A 14512-nucleotide genomic window follows, 5' to 3' on the forward strand; every position below is an offset into this window, starting at 1 on the left:
TTCAGCCGCAGGAAACCATACCATCTAAAAAGTTGCACACAGGTCAGCTGATGTTCACATGGCAAGGGGCATGTTCATACGTGAGGAGCCTGCCCTGAGACAGAAGGCACTGCTCCACGTTTCCATGGGCCAGTGGGTTGGTGCTATTTTAAGTCCTTTGTCAGCTCTGATGAGAACTGAAGCAGATGGACTCTGTCCTGTTAGTGGGTCACTTCAGACTGAATTACCCAAACAGCACCTCAATGCTTTTTCCACAGAAGACTTTAAAAGTCACGTGGTTTCCAGGGGGCGGTCAGCAATTACCAACTGTGCACACCACAGGGTCTTGCTTGCACCCTGCGCCCTGCGCCCTGACGATACTACCTCACTTCCACACCAGAAGAGACAGTACAGCACTGAGGAGAAAATTCAGGTGAGGGTCAGTTAGTTTGTGGTGTGTCCAGTGTGTCTAGATGAGAGGGGCTGGAGAGATGGCTCATCAGTTTAGAACACTTGTTGCCCTGGCAAAGGACCTGGGTTAGTGGTCTATCATCATCCTAACTTCAGTTCCAGGGAATCAAATGCCCTCTCCTGACCTCCACAGGCACCAGGCACACACATGGCGCACATACATACAAACAGGCAAAGCATTCATACACATAAAATAAATTTTTAAAAAGCCAGTGTGCCTAGGTTACGAGGATTTCATATTGCCTTCTCTACGGAGTCTAATTGCAGAGAAAGTTCATTAACGAAGGCTTATTTTTCACAACACACCTGCTATGATAGTAAGAGAAGGTAGCATGAAAACTAACTCCAGTAACTTTGGCTTTCATCCAACCACAGAACAAGCCAGGGGGTCAGCAGGTGGCTCTGCTTCCCAAACCACACTTGCTGGACATCGGCAGAGCATCCTTCAGGGAGCATGTTCAAACCTGGGGTTTTAAACATCACTTCTATTCACCGCCACTTATAAAGTATCCTGACTACCTTAGTCTGTACCCAAGCTCCATCTCCTCTCTGTACCCAAGCTCCATCTTCTCTCAGCCCTCCATGCCATAATTTACGTAAGACTTCCATTTTACTAGAAATTCTCATAGCAGTCCATAGAAAACAGAAGAAGGGTTTTACAATTTAAGGAGAGCATTGGCAGAAACACCACAATAAATCCACATGGGGATTGGAGACAATGTAGATATTACAGTAACAATGCCAAGTGTAAAGTCCACAGAGGTAAGCTTGGCACAAACACCCCAATTCAGGGATGACAGGGAGAGGATGTCATGTGTGTGCGCGACACAGGAAAAACAGAAGTTGAAAGAAGAAATCAGAGGAACTAGAGGTGAATTTAGATGCAAGGAAAACCGAGGCCCTCAAGTATGACCCTGTGCTGAGTTCTGAATAATGAAAGCGAGAAATAGATACTGTATCCATTTACGGGAGGTAAAGCCAGGGCTAAAATGACTGACAGTGAAGGTAAGGAAGTGTGAGCGTTACCACCATGCTAAGATTTGATCCGTGCCTGCAAAGCAGTCCAGAACACAGTGATATACATATACATATATGTATATATAGTGTATGTGTATACATATATTGCTTCATCTTGTTCTCACCTTAGATCACAAATTCTCAAGAGAGCTCCTTGCATGCCCAGTCTCTCTGTTCTCCCTTTTTTAGTTATAGCCAAGTATTCTTCTGGAGAATGGACATACACACACACACACACACACACACACACATACACTGCTCATGCATGCACCCACATGCACACATGTGTGCATACATGTGTGTGTGCACACGGACACCACTCATGCATGCACACACACACACATGCATGCACACACATACACACATACAGAGGCAAGTGCGTGCAGCATCCACTAAGACAGGCACCTGGGCTGGAAGCTCCTGGAAATCTAGAGACAAACAAGCAATGGGCCTGTCCTCTGCAGTGTCCCTGTCGACTACATACAAACCATCACCACAGCAGCACACAGGCACAAAGAAAAGCAGTCACCACTGTTTGGCAAGAACGGACCACAAAGCTCACCCAGATTCATGTGTACCTGCACTTGTTAGTATCAATGTATACCCTGCCCCTTCTCTGCAACTAGGTTCTTGGAAAACAATAAATAACTTCCATTTGCCAGATCACTAAGCTATCTGCTTAACCAACATATGGATCTCCAAGGCAAAAAGTGGCATTTCTCCAGAAATATCGAGGACAAAGCTTAAATATAAAGCTTTGAGTTGGAGCCAAGCCCCGTAACCTAGCTGGTAAAAATGAGGTGATGGACAGGCACCAAACGATAGCCAAGAGGCTAAAAAATATTGGAAATAAATGGTAATTTTTTTGTTTGTTTCTGTAGTCTCCAGGGATGCCGAGAGAGAGCGGAGGAGGCTTTCTTGTGTCTTGACCCAAAATACGAAAGAACATTCCTTTGAGTGGGAATATCCGAGAGTGAGCCCTGGCATTAGAATAAGAGGCATCTTCTCATGTATTATGTGGCCTTGGCAAATATTTAGAAACTCTAAGCTTAATACTTTAAATCTTTGTCAAAATTAATTACCTGTCATAAATATCTTCCTCCCCCTCCTACACACCAACCACTGCCTTGGTTCAGGAAAGTAAATCGAATTTCACTCTGGTCTAATGGCAACAGATGGCTCTCATATTAACTAATTTGAGTTATCTGACAGCAGACAGCATCCTGTTCAAACATTTTTGTTATCTCCCATCATCTGCCAAACCAAGAGTACCAGTGCCCAAACTAGGCAGAGGTTAGCAGGAAGATGCCAATCACCCAGGAAACAACTTCAAGCATCAACCTTGTTTCTTGGATACATGCTTTCCAAGTATTCTGCTGACTAACCTGGTTTCTATAGCCAAGTCCTTCTATTTCATTGCATAAGTGAGGCTCATTTACACTTAGTGGGGAAGCCTTCCCGCACCCGTGTCTGGTCTTCATTTCCAGACAGAGAGATAATCCTGCAACCCCATGCAGAGGGTGGAAAAAACCCAGGAAGAACCCACAAAGAATGTTCCTTACAAAGGGAGCACTTTGGGAAGTGGAGATATAAGAAATCAGCCTCCCTCTGGCACAAGGTTTGCTGACCGAAAAATCATACCATGATGACAGCTGTCTTTCAAAGCTTGCAGAAGTCTCCAGCCAATCATCAAAGACTGGAGCGCTCTGCCAGTGATAATTACGAGCTGGGAAATGGCTCGGATAGTTGTCCTCCAAAAGCTTCCACTAAGTATTCCAAACGACATGACAACAAACGCAAGAGCTGTGCACTGTGGGAAATACTATCACCCCAAACATCTAGATAGCTCCCTTGCATCCTTATGATTGCCCCTCTGCATGGAACTCCTGGAGCAGCTCCCAGTCCCTCTCCCGTGATCCTTTCTGTTCCCCATCCTGACCCTATGTGTTCAATCTGCTTCTGTTGTGATTCGTAAGCCTTAGTCATAGCTGCTGGGAACGCACAAAGAAAGCTGGAATCTCCTCGGCCCGGCATTTACCGTCTCATAAAATTTGACCGGCCTACCGTGTAATCACATGGCTGCTTCCCTCTGCTATGGACACCTGATGCTCTAATAATAGCGTACTCCAGCAATCCAGCAGCCGTCCGTCTTCTTTCTCAGGCTGTCTTCTCTTCCCCTTTCCCACTCAACCCACAGGCAGAACGTCACCCCTGTGTCTCTCTACTTATCCACAGTCCTCCCCAAATTCAAGACCTAGCTCAAGGAATTCCAGGACTTTGCTCTTTTTTTTGGGGGGGGGGGTCTCTACAGGATCAGACAGGGAAAATACTATTTGCCACAAAAATCTAATGCATCATCGAGACCACACAGTCCAATCCTTCACCTTCCACCCAAATCTCTAACCATGCATGTTCCTTTTTCCTACGTACTAATCTAACACGTAGGCTGCAAGCTCTTCCAAGCTAAAATCCTCATTTCATCTTTTCTTACATCACAAAGGAATATTTCGGTAGATACTCCAAATATTTTAGGCTAATAATAATAAATGCATCCTCCTCAAATATATAAAATACCTAGCAGATGCGGCCTTGGTGGGAAGTGATGAGAAAGAGGAGCGCATTCCCATAGGGCAGTGGCTCTCCACCTCCCAATGCTGCGACACTTTAATACAGTTCCTCATGTTGTGGTGTCCCGCCACCGTGAAATGCTTTCGCTGCTATTCATAACAGTAATTTTTGCCAACCCACAGGCTGAGAACCCCTGCCATAGGGCCTCCCCACGGGAGTTGCTCTAAATACTATGCATGAAGACTAGGTGATGCTGGAAGATACCCAATCCCTTCACCAGAGAACTGCTGAGAGAAAGGAGTCCCTCCGCAGAAGCAGACTCAGGGATGGTGTAAGATGTCTGCAAGAAAGTTCTAGGGACTTTTTAAAAACATGAGAGACACAGTCTTCTTGGCTGTGTTGAAGATCATTTTGGTTTGGTCTACACCAGAAAAGGCCGTGAAAATACTATGCACATTCAGAATCTGGCTCTGGTTTTAACCATGGGCTTTATTCTGATGGCTACTTTCATCTGCCCGTGTGGAATAACTCCGTGGTTTTCAAACCACTAACAAAATTTCAGATAATTTTCTATTATTTCTTTCTACAGTCAACACTGTCCACAAATAAAGCAAAAACATTTTATAGTTTTTAACACAGTGAAAAAACTGTAGACCTTTTAAACAATATATTCAGAAGCATATAGCTAGGAAGCACCTGAGGATATTAAAAAGTGGCTTTCTCAAAAATATCACTCTCATGTGATTTTAAGTGCCATGCTAATAATTGCTAATAAAGTAAGAAGGATAATCTGGGACAGAGGTATTTCAATATAGCATAGTATTCTCAAACGAATCATATTTAAGTAGAGTTTGAGGATATGACGGTGAGCACACTTGGTAAACACAAGACAAAAGTGAAGGACCTACCTTGTGTCTGTTTCTTGTTCACAGCATTATCAGCTTTGTGCCGTTTCTAAAGTTCAGAACAAAACAAAACAAAAACTTCAGTGAAAAAGTGAACGAGTTTGATAACGTAAAATGGCACTCACAACCAACAAAGGTCATTTAACTTATGTTCTCCGGCTTTTTAGATTTCTGCACTCATAGACAGACCCCTCCCTGGGAGCACAAGCTTGGGGCCCTCAGAAAGTTCTTAAACAGCAAACAGGGAGAATAACATTTTAACGTTACTAGAGAAAACATGAAGCAAAAGCCTGATTTAGTCTATTGCTTAAATAACTCACGTAGAAGATCGCCCAAGAGAATTAGCTATAATAACTGCCATTTAATAATGGGACTGAAGTATTTTCAGCTTTTTGTGAGACTCATTATCTGATTAAGCTGAGTACATCCTCCATAATTTGAAGATGCACGGATGTCTGCCGACAGCTGGAAACACATTCATCCTCCCCTTTTACGACAGCCTGTCTTCACGGCCCCACGGGACCACCATGCGCAAACAGACGCCACTGAGCAATAGCTGCTATTCTCTTCCTCCCAAAGCACCCACGAAAGGAAATGGTGAGCAGGTGATTTTTAAGTTGAGGCAGGTGAGGTCGAACAGTTACATAAGCCAAGACTGCCCAAGAGTAAGAGAAAGAAACAAAAGGCCAGAGGAAAGGTGAGACGCTCATGGCCAGCGGCCCCGATATGGGCATGATCTCTTCTGTACTTCAACCGGAGGTTTCCTGTGGCTTCGGTCTAAACTTACAGCATGGAGAGAGACACATCAGACTTGGGCAACATGGCAGCCAAGTGTTGAGACTAACTAATCCCTTGCTCGAAGATCCTACTTTAGAAAGCCAAGGCTTGCACCAGCTGTGAGAACTGAGGACAAATCCAAGTGCCTAAGCCTTCCATCTGAGAAGAAAATACGGTATTGAAGCTTAGTGAAAATAACTGCCCAAGAGAAACATGTAGAGTCAGTGCTCCAGGGAGCCACTGCTGTATCTGAGACAGTAGAGAAAGAGCTGACAGTGTGGACGCAAGTCGCCAGAGTACGACCTGAACTGCGCAGCATACAAAGAGTACAGAAGTCTCTCTGTGTGGAGCTGTGGGACAGGATACGCACACATCTACAAGGCATGTCTTTCTCAGCGCAAACTGCTCACAATAAATGTGTAATGGTGAAGAAATCCCATGGGCATATTACTACTTTCAAAAGAAAGTATAATTTGCTAGAATACTGTTTGGAATAAAATCATTTTGTACTTAGCAACAGAAAAATACAATCATCAAGTTCAAACTACTTTCTGCCACTCTTTCTTTCTTAGTAGAGATGACAAGAAATTTTGAAAGTAATCCAAAATAAGCTTGATTCAAGAAACTTCTTTAAAGTCCGAGGTAAATTTAGATAGTAAAAGAAGGTATATCTTTGCTTTCCCCAAATATGTCTATGATGGACAACGGTTAGACTCCTAACTGATGGAGATAAAGGTTAATTAGTGAAACATTTCATATCAAACAAGAAATGAAAAAAAAGAAATGAAACTTTACAAAATTAAATGTGGCCTTGGACATTAGTTTTCACCTACCAGAAATTCTTAACCCAGGCCCTCTCTGTCTCCAGCCTCCCCCCAGTTAATAAACTAGGTCAGTGTCCAGCTCCTAACTTTCCAAAGACAAGGAATTTATAGTTTGAATGATAAAAATATTATTCCTTCTAAAACTAAAAGTTCACAAAAACATAGTTATTCTCTGATTCCAAATGCTACTGACTTATAATCAAAATTCACTCAATAGCACTGCGAGATGCTGGAATGTTTGCTGTTTTCCATTTTGGATAGGAAATCCATCAGCAAATGGTGTCCTATGAACAGAATTAGTTCCCTGACAAGACTGGACGTGGCATGCTAAATTCCATCTGAGGGAAGGAAGCTGAGTCTTTGAGGGGTCATGGAATTTGTCTGAGAAGGTGATGGACTCAGACTCCTTGTTCATGAACCCCTTTTGTCCTCCAGGTACTGTTTTCCAAGTTCACTTGGTCCCTTCTTCAGAGATGCGGATGACCAAGGTTTAGTCCCCGCCCTTTCTCACTTCTACCCTACATTCCTTACTTAGCTCAACTCTTTCACACCAAGATTATCATTGGGGCTGCCTTTAGTCCATTCTCACATCCTCTCTCCTTCTCTCTGCTCTCTCTGGGTCTGTCTTCCTCTCTCTGTTTCAAAGGGGCCTTGAACTGTGTCCATGCTGTAATGTTACCTTAGCCCAGACAAGGAACCACGAACCCACACACACTCGGTTTTATGAATCAGAAACTCAAAGCCACCCTGGACTTTCTTTTATTTTATTACTTTATCTAGCACCCTCTTTCTTTGCTAATCATTATTTACCAAGTGCCCATCTAGCTCTTCTCCTGAATGTTCAGCTCCATCAGACTTCTTTCACTCATCAGCACATGACTGATACTTGGTACCTGCATCCCACAGACTTTGAATACGTATTCATTTTGCAATGACTGAAACCTACTAATGTTTAATAATTTTCTGGCTTAAAAGAAAGAGTGTTTTTATGGTTTTGAATATGGCTTTATGGTTTTGTTAAGCCAACTCAACAGACAACTTTAATTTTGATTTGTACCATGATGTGGGTTTTTTTTTAAAAAAAGACTAATTGATATTTTAAGTTTATATTCATGACTGTGTGAGCATTGTGAATGAAACCAGGCTAGGAGAGGATATCAGATCCTCTGAAACAGTTACATGCAATTGCCAGCTTTCTGACACTGTGCTCGGAAACACACTCAGGTCCTCTGCTGGAGCTGTACACATCCTCAAACACTGAGCCATCTCTCCAGATCCAACTTCCATGCTTTAAATGGAGAACTCTTGAAGCCACTGAGTGAAAAACAAACAAGCAAACCCAAAACCAATAGCACAATGCCTAATGAATCACATGTGCCCCAGAAAACAATCAAGTTAAAGAAAGAAAAGAATAAAAAGAAAGAGACAAAAGTTACGGTGAGGTCCAGTCCCCAGGAGCTGCTGAAACCAGCCACAGCTTAAAGAAAGTCAGTGGAACACACGAAGAAAGAGAATTCCTTCAATCTCCCTGAGTGTGGGCCCAAGCAGGATATCACCAATCAAGAGCACCACTGTATGTTAAACGGGGGCACATGTGCACGCACGCACGCGCGCGCACACATACACACACACACACACACACACACACACACGTACTCAACATTTACTGTTAGGTACTTAGAGCCTTGAGACCACCAACACAATGCCCAATCACTTCAATTCTAGCAGATCATGTAAGTCTATGTTTTTTCTCTTTTTAATAATATTAATAAAGTGATGATGCAGAAGTAATGCTACTATTTGTGAAATTTGGGGGTGTGTATTTATAAAGACTTTCTTTCTCAGCCTCCCTTACCCAAATCTGACTCTCTAAAGCCCAACGGGGGTCATTTTTAGACATGCAAAGGAGTACTGTATAACAACTGGAATCCTAAACAACCCACTGTGTAAAACACAACCTTGGCTCTATCAGATAAGACAGCTAAAATAGAATGCAGAAAAGGTCTAAAGTTATTTGGGGGAATTTATTTTACAAAGGGAAACTGACTTCCTCTTTCCTACCATGGAAGCTAAAAATAACAAACTTACTGCTACTTTCTTTCAATAAGACAAGATAAATGAAAAGGAAACTCAGAATACTAAAATAGAATGATAAGAAACAAGGCATCTAACAAGGTGAAAACCACAATGTTTAATTTTAAAAATAAAAAGTACAAATAAAAATCTTTTATATTTAACTTGGAGATTATTTCAATTAATTGGAAACTGTTCAAGTGCAATTTTATTTTCAAGCCAATAACTATATTTTGTTTCTTTTATTAATAAACTATAAACTGAAGAGAACAGTGTATCAAGAATTTCTTGATATTAATCTGTTAGAAATGATTTCCAATTCTATTCACTTTTAAGTTGAATGGGCATTTTAAAGGGCCTATGCTGCAAACTAAGTAGCTTAAGAAAATAAAATTAATAATACACTTGAGCCAGTTTATATATGAAAAATTGAAATACTTACAATATCTTCTATTATCTCTTTGATAGCTGCCACAGCTAAAATAAATAAGAGAGGAACCAGTGTTGTGTAACGACCTGTTGGTGACACATCGGGTATTTGCTGAATAAGAAAGAAGGCAAGATAACTCCAGTGAGAACCAGAATGGCTATCAAATACCTAAAAGAACAAAGTCACAGGTCTTCTCAAACATTCCTCGCTGATTTTACTAGTACTGGGTGAAGGATCTGCAGAATAAGTTAATTTGCTTGATCATAAATACACAGTACGTCACGGTCACGCAGTGTAAGACCGAGAAAAAGACAGAGTAGCACATGATGCTACACATCACCATCAAAACAATGGCTTAGAGATGCAGAAATGTCTACACATCTAACACGAATAAATCAGCTTACAAAATAATGCTCATTTCATTATCCCTTTTCGTTATCTGAATCAGAAAATAATGCTGGGGGCCGGAAAGAAGACCAGAGCACCACATCCCACTTTCAAGAGCAGTTAGCCCTGGTGCTGTAATGATTGGTTTAATTTTTCCATGTGCTGCGTTTTCAACTTCTTTTGCTAACAGTGAACATTTGCTACTTTCAATGCAGTTTTTCTTCTTAAAACATTTATAACAACTAACTTAAATGGTCATTTTTGTAAGTGATAATTTTTATAGTGAGTCAATCAGTATTAACACTTTCACTGAAAGATAACTAACTGGACAATTTGGGGAGAAGGTCTATTCCCTTCAACACTGAAAACGAACACTTGTTGGCACTGAATTAATAGATATATCAAATATCTGAATAAACACGGACCCAAGGCTCTGAGGGGGGCGGATGCCTGATGTTGTGGGCATGTAGCAGCACCAGTAGCAGGGAATACGCACTATGGCCAGCTCATAGCTCAGCCTTTCTACAAGCCTCAGGGTATAAGTGGAGGATTTAACAAAGCCTTTCCTCCTTCCTTCACACTGGCTTTGAACAGAGGTTTGAAGATGGACGGAACTTTACCTGGAGCAGGGCAATAAAGAGAAAGAACGAATTCGCCGCTCTTCTGAACTGAGAGTAGAGGAATCTTGGAAGGAATGTGATCACGTTGTATTTTGCAGTACTAGAAAGCAAAAACAAAAGGAAGCATAGAGCTTAGCTCCTCTGCAATTAGCACCCGTGTTTTCAGAGTTCTGTTCCCAGCGCAGGAGCGATCAGAGGACAACATTTGTTCACAGTTTCAAATTTGGAAACTATAGTGAGGATTGCTAATGTACGCAAAACAGGGAAAGGAACGGGCGAAACAGCCAAGGCTGAATCCCACGGGCTTTGTTTCTCTAGAACATCACTTGTCTTCCCTGGCCGGTTATCACGCTGAACAGTACCAGGAGTAGCTTGCAAAGAAGGGCAATTTTAGATAAGACACTGCATAACACATCAACAGAGAAACATCGGCCTTTGACAGGGCAGACAGTGGACACAGCTTCCTAGATAACCAGGCCAACAGCTTTTTCGGTTGTTCTTCCTGTGCTGTCTCTATGACCATGCTAGGAACATGGCGAGGATTCCACACTGCCCAGAGTCAGTAAGAAATGAATGCATTGGTCTTGGCAACAGCTACGTCTTCCTTCCTTTGGCTAATAAATAGGGGGAGATTAAAAACACATGCCATACTCTTCAACAGAGATACGTCGAGAGGATCTGCAATCTTGTAAATGGGTACATCTCAAATACGGTAAATCTGCCCCTGGAGACAACCAGGCAAGCACTTGGGGTGTTCATGTGGTCCAAAGCGACTTAGAACCTACTGCCTATGTGGAATTGTTTCATGACTGTTGAAATTGAAAGCCTATGGTTTACAGTAAGGAAGGCATTCTCAAAGCATGCTGTATTGCGCATGCTAAATTACAACCATCCAAACCCATATTTTAAGACTCTAGCTAGAACAAACAAACCAAACCTACAAAGGTTCTTGGTATAGAATTGCAAGATTTGTTCCTAAGCTGTTAAAACTTGGCATGTAAAAATAATACACTGCTACATTAGCAGGTTTAGGGAAAGACAACCGTCCATGGGCAGCTTTGATTAGTCAAAGTTCCTGGAGTATGGGTGCTTGCCCCTTCTGCTCCTTCCTACATCCGGGGGACTTTGATCTTAGCCTTTTCTTTTCTTTTGTTTGAGAGGCTGGTAATTAACCCCAGAGCTTTATAAATGCTAGACAAAAGCACTCTACCATGAGTCAGGCCACAGCCTGCATTTCTTTTCTGGAGGGAAAACAGTAGAACAGCAGATCGTCCTACCTGAGCTGAGAGTTCCTGGTAACTCACCTCACCAAACTCCTCTGAAACAGGGTTTCTTTCTCTGTGTAGCCCTGGCTGTCCTGGAACTCACTCTGTAGACCAGGCTGGCTGTGAACTCACGGAGATCCACCTGCCTCTGCCTCCAGAGTACTGGGAGTCAAGATGTGTGCTACCATACTTGGCAGGATTTTCCTCCCACCCAACCTGCTCTACCATCCTGTCCTCCTGTGCCTCCCCTCAGCCCGTCCTACCTGACGTGATTGTTGCAGAATTTTGTCAGCTGAGGCTGGTTGATGAATATGGTTCTTACTTCCTCCTGATCAGCCAGCGAGGTCTTCTCTGAAACATCATCTGTCTTCTCGTAACCTGAAAGAAACATGCTTCTTAGTGGACAAGGAATGTTTCGATTGTCGGGCAGAGTTGGTGAACACCTTTAATACCAGCACTTGGGAGGCAGAGGCAGGCAGATCTCTGAGTTTAAGGCCAGCCTTGTTTACAGAGTGAGTTCCAGAACAGTCAGGACTACACCAAGAAACCCTGTCTCAAAAAAAAAACAAACAAAAAGAACTGTTTTAATACCCTTATTCAGACCTACATTTCAAATCAATTCTCCAATGTCAAGTCTGACAAGGGCTCATGCTTCCCCTCATCAGCGGTATTCCTTTTATAACCAAAAGTAAAACCCATATAATATTTTTGTTAAAGGTGCCATTTACTATTTATTTTAAAATGATACATTTCAAAACCAATAAGATTTATTCATCCTTTCTAATGAATATCTTAGTCTCTTCCATTTTATAAAAAGATACTCCAAAGTCAATAATTTTGGACTAGTTTAAGTGACAGCTTAGGTAAAATTCAAACACAGTATTCTAAAATATGTTTTAAAATTTAAACATCATATTGAATATTTTTGGTTCTTTTTTATTTGGGGGTGAAAATAAAAAAAATGTTTAATATAAAGATTTAAGTAGGCAATCGTCAGTGATCCCTCTACACTCATCTCACCATTCCTCCAGGTAGAAGCAAGATTTCTAACTTCATTCTCAAGACCATCACACACCTGTTAAGTTATCCATGGTCACACATCAAATGCAATCAATGTCTCTTGAGATGCCCCTTGCTGCAAGACTGACAACACCCTCCCCCCCCCAATACAGGTCACATAATTGAGAGAACAGGAGAATGTTTAAAGGGCTCATTGTTATTTCCTAGAGAAACCGGGGGTTGGGGGGTGGGGATGACAGGGCTACTGCCAAGACCTTGAGTCCGATCCCTGGCACCATAGCAAAATTAAGCAAGCAAACAGGAGTGAATTAAGTTAAGCCCTTCTTCCCCTGCAGTAAAGGACAACAATAACATTCTACAAAAAACCATTTATCTTCATTTTCCACTGTTCAGTGCCAGCTCTTCCCATGCGACCTGCTGACATGTGGCCTTCTGAAGGGTTCTGCAGTGCTGAAGCCAGAAAAGCCGCTCTGGGCCCGCAGCCACCGGGGCCAACTCCTCCCCCACAGCCCACTTACCAAGAGGGTTTTTGGCTCTCTGGTTACCAGTCAGGTGCCCCCTACCAGAACAGGAGACGCCCGGGGCTGTAGTCTGTGAGCTATTCATCTTCTCCACAAACAGCAGGCACTCAACAAACATTTGCCCAATAAATACACCCCAAAAGACAAAGGAGTGGTTGTCTCCACTGCCCCATTTAGAAGGCAAGAGAAAACTCCTCCACCTCCTGATAAAGATACTGATAACCAAGAGGTAGTGACAGAAAAGTGGTACAGACAAGCTTGCCTGTGGGGCACAGATATGGTAGGAGACTCTGAGGGAAGCTAAGAAGGGGAAGCAGCCCCAAGGATGGGCAGGGTAGGGATGGACTGGAGGTCACGCTGAGGAAGCACTCAGGCCGGCTCAAAGAGGGTTCTCAATGCTGAGAAAGCAGTCTGGGAGTCTAGTCTCTGCCTGGCAGGGAGCCACTAAGAGCTTTCCAGGATCAAAGTTACAGTCCATCCCAGCATCCTGAAGGTCACAGCTCCAAGCTATGCTCAATCACACCTATTCTTTCAGTTCTAGAAAGGTCAGTGTTGCCCAACAGTCATAGTCTATTGCTACATCATATTTTAGATGCAACACAAGCTTCGCCCTCTACTTTTGCATTATCCTAATTTCACACAGGGATTGGGACATGGGTCATTTGGTAAAACACTTGCTGTGCAAGGGTGAGGACCTGAGTTTAGAAATCAAATAAATGCAGAATGGGCGTGGCAATACACCTACAATCCCAGCAAGCGGGAGGTAGAGACAAGAGAGTCCAGAGCCAGCTAGTCAGGCTGAATTGTCAAGCTCTGAGATCAAATGGGAGACCCTGCCTTACAGGATCTAATATAATAGATAATAAGGTAGCGATTTATTGAGGAAAAAAACCTGCATGCAATTCTCTTCATGCAATTTGATAGCTGTTCCATGTATAGTCCAGAGCTGGCTTTTAAGAACATATTTGTGTTGTTTTCTTTTAAGGCAGGATCTCATGTCATCTGGTCCTGAACTTGGTGTTTCTCAGAGGATGTTTCTCATTTCCTGGATCCTAGGATAACCAGTCTGTGCGATCTCTCATCAATCATGAAGGCCTCATGAAGAGCTTGGGGGTACAGTGGTACAGTGGTAACAAAGGCAATCCACTCTAGAGGTCAAAATTAAGATGGCAAGGAGATACCAGGTTCCTTTCCACACACAGTTCCATCTCTGCTTTAAGAAGAGAAATGATAGCCGGGTGGTGGTGGCACACACCATTTAACCCCAGCTCTCAGGAGGCAGAGGCAGGCAGATCTCTGTCAGTTCAAAACCAGCTTGGTTTACAAGAGCTAGTTCCAGGACAGGCTCCAAAGCTCCAGAGAAATCCTGTCTCGAACCCCCACCCCCCTAAAAAAGGAAGCAAAATGAAATGATGTCTCTTAAAGGAGTGGTTTGGTAACCCAGGGGGGCTTGCTTATTAGTGACGTGTTCATTTAAGTCGTTAAACTTATTAGCAGTTACCATCTACCTGTCCAGACTCCTAAGTTTTCTTAGGAGTCTGCCACCTTTATAGGAAGAGGAAGAAGTTTGAAGCCACTGTTTTAGGATGAGTTCTCATTTAGCTCTCCTGGTCAGCCAGGCCCTCTCAAACTACCGAAACCATGATGAAACTGGG

At 42.7% G+C, this 14512-nt stretch overlaps 1 protein-coding gene across 5 annotated transcripts in view; it reads right to left on the minus strand.

The window, feature by feature from the left end:
* Positions 1 to 14512, minus strand: part of Atp8a1 (ATPase phospholipid transporting 8A1) — a 209933-nt gene that overhangs the window by 165858 nt on the left and 29563 nt on the right. For 2 of the 5 annotated variants that reach the window (XM_026785120.1, XM_026785118.1), the window contains exons 1-5: positions 12855 to 13074; positions 11580 to 11694; positions 10052 to 10151; positions 9057 to 9155; positions 4944 to 4989 (exon numbers count right to left, since the gene is read on the minus strand). In XM_026785120.1, coding sequence (XP_026640921.1) covers positions 4944 to 4989; positions 9057 to 9155; positions 10052 to 10151; positions 11580 to 11694; positions 12855 to 12975 — 481 coding nt within the window. In that variant the 5' untranslated portion in view covers positions 12976 to 13074. Of the gene's footprint in view, positions 1 to 4943; positions 4990 to 9056; positions 9156 to 10051; positions 10152 to 11579; positions 11695 to 12854; positions 13075 to 14512 lie in introns of those variants that run through there. The other 3 variants (XM_026785119.1, XM_026785117.1, XM_005359297.2) reach the window with 3 other exon arrangements.

This window comes from Microtus ochrogaster, linkage group LG1, assembly GCF_000317375.1.
Source record: "Microtus ochrogaster isolate Prairie Vole_2 linkage group LG1, MicOch1.0, whole genome shotgun sequence".
NCBI lineage: Eukaryota > Metazoa > Chordata > Mammalia > Rodentia > Cricetidae > Microtus > Microtus ochrogaster.